Below are 6,662 nucleotides of genomic sequence, written 5' to 3'. Positions count from 1 at the left end.
TTTCACAAAAAAAAATGCATGATAGTTTCTTTGAAGGTGACGCAAAATAATACGGACAGACAGATGGAGGGACAGAAGGTCAGAACAGGACGGGGCATATAGTATTCTATTTTTCGCTAAAAAAAAAAATCTGAGTTACAGCAATACTTAACATGCAAAATGTATTAGCTATATTATTAGTTTCAACTCTCTCTTTGCATGATCTTTGTTCAACAGATACGTGGATCTTCTAAAAAAAATTTTAACCTGTGTAAATTGATATGATCTCATTACCCAGTGCATACTAGTGAACAACAAGAAGTCTAGGTAAGGAATCATATGTCATTTCATCCCAGTAACATGTAATAATATAAAACTTTCTCATCATTTGAACTTGACCATTGCCTATTATGCTACAAAAACTCAACATTTGACTATTGTCCATTGTGCTAAAAAAAACCTTTTAGACCTTCTTCTGATGTAGTAAATATGAATTCTGATTGATGATTTATACTCTGTTATGTCCTATAAAAAATGGTAGTCTGACTGACAGATAGATATCATGATTAGTACATGTATTAGACAAAGGCATAGATTCAGGGCTCTAGTAAAATCTACAAGACAAAAATGCATGTACATTAAATATATTTATTAAATAACGAACTTCAGCAAAAAAAAAAAAAAAAAATGTTACAAAGCACAAGTTACAAAGCACAAAGTTTTCTCCAGGATAAAACAATCTTGGATTTCAATATACAAAAAAATTCTATTTTGAAAATAAAAATTATTCATGGCTTTACACTTATTTGTTAAAAACTAGTGCAAATTAAACATATTAACAATTCCTGTTTACTTTTTGCAGATGAATATGCAGATACTGTTGAAAACTCATGTAAGTTGGTGGCTAATATTCTCAAGCAAAAGGTTTATACAAAGTCTTTTTATCTTGTAACATCTAATGATTTAAATAGCACAGAACCAGGAGAATTACATTCTCCAAACCATTCTGATTGCCTCACAGACCCCCACATCATTGTAATTAAAGTAAAAAAGTCCAGCTAGTCCTGCTATAGTGATCAGATACCAGGGATAGTGGATCCAAGGAACAAATTTCTCCAGGTAATCTGTGAGAACACCATCCACACCCCTACAAAATGATAAACACTCTTAATATAAAATATTCAGATGTTAAACATTTCTCATAAGAAATAGATAAAGTAAAACTCTGATATAGCGAAGTCCTGGGAACCAGTGAATTATTTCGCAATATCCGTAATTTGGTATTACAAATTCCTTAAAATATATACAGCGAATTAGCAATATGCATGATTTCCTTCATGCATGACCACTGAAAATGATCCGGGAAGTATCAAATACAAAATTTACCTTGAGGTATTAAATTTTTCAAATTAATTTCAAACACAAATACTACAAAAATTAATGTCACTGCTCAATATTTTAATTTTGAGATATTAAAAAGTTGCTATAAAAGATTCAACTTTGTTACTTTTAACCTCTACAGGAATCAAAATCAGTTTGCTATATATCCATAAATTTGTTATATCAGAGGTCAATTTAACTGTAAATGTTTTTACAAAGAATTGTTAAGAATTTTGCAGCGGAATCCCAAAAAACTTCGCTTTATCCATAAATTCACTATATCCATGTTTGTATTTGTATTAAACGAGTTTTGTTGTACATGTTAACAAACTTCATCATATGATAAAAGGCTTTCTTACCAGAATCCATGTAAAAGAACTGTTATTGATAATAATGTGTCCATGATGGGTCCCTGAACAAAGAGACAAGCTGGCATTACTCCCAACATACTGATGGCCAGTGCACGTTCAATCTTCCAGTGGGTAGACGCCATCATGGCATGGTCTCCTCGCTTCTCCTCTACAGATATTCAAACACAACAGCAAGATTTACAAACTTGTCTTTTTATCATCTAATAAATAGTTTTTATTTACCAATATCATATCTTGCTCTTGGTGTGAACTTAATATTTCTCATGAATATTGCTCTCCTACCTGGTCTAAATGGACCCCTCTTTGCCCTGAAGTTCCGTGCTCTGAAAAACTCTATCACAGCATTACTGCTCGCAACAGGTGTTAGGGAAAAATGTTTGGTAATTAGACTGTTTTGAAGATTTGCAGGAAGTTTTTGGTGAAACAAACTGTTCTTCATTAATAAGCAGCCATTACCTGTAAGACATGAAAATTTTAATTAATGTTATTAAACATGTCAATTTGTGAATACTGTATCATTCTGCTATCAGACAAAAATCAAATACTGCTCAGGTTTGCATGAGGCTTAAACATAGATGTGTTAAATAGCTACATAAGATTAAAATACATATTTTCCTCATATTTTAGTTTTATTTCTACAGTAGTGATTTACAAGAGGTCTTGGAAGATGACATCCTTTACATCATAAATATTGCATATATATTTTTACCGAAATCTTTGACCCCCCAACCATAACTTCTTAATATTTTCTTTGAAATTTACGCTATCCTGTGATTCTAATTAACAGGAAGTTTTTTTTTTTTTTTTTTTTTTTTTTTTTTTTTTTTTTTAGAAGTGTTTATAAAATGGGTATCAGAAACCCTGGCAGGCATAAATTTGATGATATAAATCCCAATTTCTCTTTTCTGATTTAATTTATGGCAGATAACGTTTACTACAGGACAACAAGTTGGTATTTGCTGAAAAAATCACTTGAATAACTGCTACAAATTCATGATGTTATATGATTGATTGCATGTTTACTTCCCTGTGAGTACAATGTGTAGCATCAAATAAACATTTACTAGTATCTTTGATAGATGTCCTGATTAATATGCGAGTTTCGAGATTGTAACTCTCCTACGATACGAAAAGTATTTATATCAGCATGGAAATGGGACAGGTTGTTAATGTATACAAACTTGCATAAATAAAAGAACGATGGTTATGGCTTAAAAAGATGCTAATGCTAAGGAGTGATCATTTTGATGAGTTTTGTAAGGCTCTTATATATATTTACAAAAGTTACTTTCAGTTATAGGATACTTGAAAACGAAAGAACTGTACGTCATGGTCTTTATAAAAGAAAATAATTCTTTGATTGTACAAACCTTTTCTAAAAAGTTATTGGGCTCTTTGAAGTTATTATAAAGAAAAAAGTCATTCAGAATGCGACGTACAGTGATCAGGTGCGTGTGTATTTATCAGAGATCCATATAGATCTATTCCCTCGTTTGATGTTTTATCCACTGATATTTCCTTATGTTCCGATTTTTATGTTCTTTTGTTCCATTTTCTTTTTCGTAGAAAAAATTGAAGCCTTTACTTTAATTCGGTAATAAGTACACCCGACAATCAGTTATGATAGACCGGCATATGATGATGTAATGTATCCAATATAAATAACTGTCCAACTTGCCTGCTTAAGCGGAAACAAAACTCCCCTCCATAACAAAAGAGTGCACCAAGGGAGATAATCTCGAAACTTGCGTATTATAAACTTTTGTATTAATTTGTTGCTAACTAAGCTAAATATATGATACAATCCAAAAATTGTTGTTTTAAAACAACTAGGCCATTCAAAGCCCATTTCCAGAGACAAACACAGTTGACACTAATATCTGAACACTGGTTCTAGCAAACTATTGATTGATAATCATTGTCTGTAGATCATAGAAACATCATCTCTGAAAAGCATATTTTGTGGCACTAAATGCTTTATTACTTGTGTAACTGAGGTGTCCAGTCACTTCGTACACAAACCGAGTCGTACACAAACCAACTCGTATACAAAAAGTCAACTCGTACACAAAAACCAGAAGTCAACTCGTACACAACATTTATATACAATCGTTATGATTTAATTTTATACAAATAATGTTTGATAACACGAAGTGTTACTTTTCTTTAAGTTTTTTAAGTTTTTTTCCCTAAATATTTAAATAATTCAACTTCCCTGATAGGATAGGAACATCAAAGACATCAAAGAAGTATTGTAAAACCAACACCCGCGCGGTGGTTTCTTGGATCTGCGACAAACGCTAATTACGAGATGCTCATAATTCGGTATCCTTTAATTATGAGATACTATATGTATCGAAAATGTCTCCAAGTTTCTTCATTCCTTATACTTCACCATGGTTCGAGAGAGTTGTCTTTCCTGCAGCAAGACGGTAAGTTTTTAAAACTTTTTTCATTTAAATAAGTTTAGATAAGTGCAAGAAAAATGTGTTATACAGTACACCATTAAATTCTTACCATGTATTTAGATCAAAGGATGACTGCACTTAAGGACATGCGAAAATTGCAACAAAATAAACTTTCAAAACAAGCATTTTTCTTTTCATTGCAAGAATGGCCAACATCCAATCTGCAACTTTATGTAATTACGTTTAATAAAAGTGTGTATTTACGAAGTTCGAATCTGTTTTCAAAGGCAAGGGTCATCACAGTTTCTTGAATCTCCGTACGATAATGAGGACGCCCACTTTTTTACTGACTTTATACATAGTCAGCGCATGTTTGTCTATTGTTCTCCGTTTCACAGCAGTTGTATATTTGCATAAATAATAATGTGTCAAAAGGAGATTAATAGACAAACATGCGCTCATGGTTAAAAAGAGAAAAAAACTGCTTCTTCTTACATTCGCTCTCTGTGTTGTAACCAAGGATTGTGACATGTTGAATATTATAATTAACCGCGTGATGTCCTACCTCAGGTAACTTTGTGAATACTAAATTCCGTCACGTGACTTGTAAGGTAGCATGTTTTGTGCTAACTAGGACATTGTGTTCGAACACGTTAAGTCATCTGGCATGGATATACAATGCTTTAATTACATTGACGTGCTCATATTGTTAGTTTCGTTTTGAAACCTTTGTCAGAAGTCTATTTGTGCCATATGGAATGGAGAGGGAGATTGGAAAGAGTGATCACGTTCTTTTTTCAAACATGTCATTGTTATTTATCAAGTCTAATTTTAGACTCATATTTACAATGTTAGCTCCACCTCTCATGCATATCTAATGTTCAATCAAGGGCAGGTAAGTGTAAATTCACTATATTTGGAAAGCACTAAGGACAAAAAACATTGAATCATTTTATTGTATCACAGTCTAAAATCATTTTAAGATTTAAATTTGGTTCCAAATTGGCAGGATTCTTTCATAAACATACAAAAGTGAATTAAGGTTTAGATATAAAAGCAACAGAAGCAACCGAAAAAGACCCAAAAACAGGCGTTAAGTGCAGTTATCCTTTACTATCTACACTATATATCTATTTAACATAATAAATTAGGATGCTATAAAATATTATATTCTACATCAACATGCATTACTTGCATAACAGAGAACTTTTTAGAAATATAAATACTACGTATATCAATTCTGTTGACAATTAGAAATCCGTTTAAATTAAGTTTTTCAACTACATATTTAACAAATAAAATATTTAAATTTCGCACATATGGTATATGGAAATTCAGAGGCATAAACTAGTTAAAAATGTACAGAAAACACATTTGTGTACGAGTTGACTTCTCAATTTTTTTGGAAACTATGGCAAATATTACCTTAAATCACATAGGAAAACGTATGTATGAGTTGTGTACGAGTTGACTTCTGGTTTGTATACGAGTTGACTTTTTTTGTGTACGAGTTGACTTTTTGTATACGAGTTGGTTTGTGTACGACTCGGTTTGTGTACGAAGTGACTGTAAATCGTAACTGACACTTAAAAAAAAGGTTAGTCATTTCATAATCAATTTTGTTTTTTATATATAATTTCTCATTTTTTTTTCTTAAACTTAAGTATAATATGATAGAAATAGGCCTATATATGATAATATGAAAATAAAGAAGAAGAAAATAATCCAACTTCATGAATTTCAGCACTATTATGCAATTTACCTGATTAAACAACCTTGATCAGTTATTTATGTGTTCTGATCACGTATTTTGAAAGAGAGTAAAAAAAGTTATATCATCACACTTGAATGATCTTAGTAAAATACATAATACATACTATTTTATAATAAAATAACACGGACAAGGAAAGTGCTAAAACAGAAAATACATCCTCTTTTTCGTGACCTTGTGTTTGAGTGGCGCATTTAGAAAATATGGCAGACATATCTATTAACCAGTAAAATATTAACATGTGCAAACATCACCCACTGTTACATGTTTATCACTAGAGAAATCAATATTGGCCAAGAAAACATATTAATTTACTGAATATATACCTCGGCAGGCCCTCAACAGACCAATGGTAGCCATCTTGAATTTAACTGAAGAGTTCACAATGGGACGCAACTCGTCCACATCTTAAGTGTATACATCAGGTTTTCCAAGACAGAAATTTATACCTAGCAATATTTACACAAATCCAAACACAATATCTTTTTATGAATTGATGAAAACTTCTGATATATATGAACTAATAGGTTTAGCTAAGTTTTGTAAAACTGTTCTTAAATTATTTCATGCCTGAACTTCCTACAATGTAAACATTAAACGATTTTTTTTATACAACCGTCAGTACTGTCCATATCAAAGTTCTTTTTGTGGTTCATTATGTTAACTGTTCACATGTTGATTTGTTCAATTGTTAAACTTTTATTGTACTAACATACCCCATGTGGGGGCTTTAGTGAAAATAAAAGTTTCAAA

At 31.5% G+C, this 6,662-nt stretch overlaps 1 protein-coding gene across 1 annotated transcript; it reads right to left on the bottom strand.

The window, feature by feature from the left end:
- Positions 1–679: 679 nt before the first annotated feature.
- LOC133201085 (putative succinate dehydrogenase [ubiquinone] cytochrome b small subunit, mitochondrial) lies at positions 680–6,303 on the bottom strand. Its single transcript, XM_061336884.1, has 4 exons — positions 6,236–6,303; positions 2,013–2,186; positions 1,719–1,878; positions 680–1,126 (listed from the first exon to the last, which is right to left on the bottom strand). Exons 1-4 carry the CDS (start codon positions 6,267–6,269, stop codon positions 967–969), a joined length of 528 nt encoding a protein of 175 aa, XP_061192868.1. The 5' UTR covers positions 6,270–6,303; the 3' UTR covers positions 680–966.
- Between the last annotated feature and the right edge of the window lie 359 nt (positions 6,304–6,662).

Source organism: Saccostrea echinata, unplaced genomic scaffold (genome assembly GCF_033153115.1).
Source record: "Saccostrea echinata isolate AGI-Se365-2 ecotype Australia unplaced genomic scaffold, CSIRO_AGI_Sech_v1 ptg000042l, whole genome shotgun sequence".
In the NCBI taxonomy this organism is placed as follows: domain Eukaryota; kingdom Metazoa; phylum Mollusca; class Bivalvia; order Ostreida; family Ostreidae; genus Saccostrea; species Saccostrea echinata.
Note: the sequence above shows the minus strand (reverse complement) of the source record. Positions and strands in the feature narration are given on the sequence as shown.

Excerpts from the sequence above, each read along its gene's own strand:
- LOC133201085 (XM_061336884.1), bottom strand. The coding sequence starts at position 6,269 with ATGGCTACCATTGGTCTGTTGAGGGCCTGCCGAG. Across the intron at positions 2,187-6,235 it reads TCTGTTGAGGGCCTGCCGAG|GTAATGGCTGCTTATTAATG; the intron begins GTATATATTCAG and ends CATGTCTTACAG. Across the intron at positions 1,879-2,012 it reads GAGGGGTCCATTTAGACCAG|AGGAGAAGCGAGGAGACCAT; the intron begins GTAGGAGAGCAA and ends GAATATCTGTAG.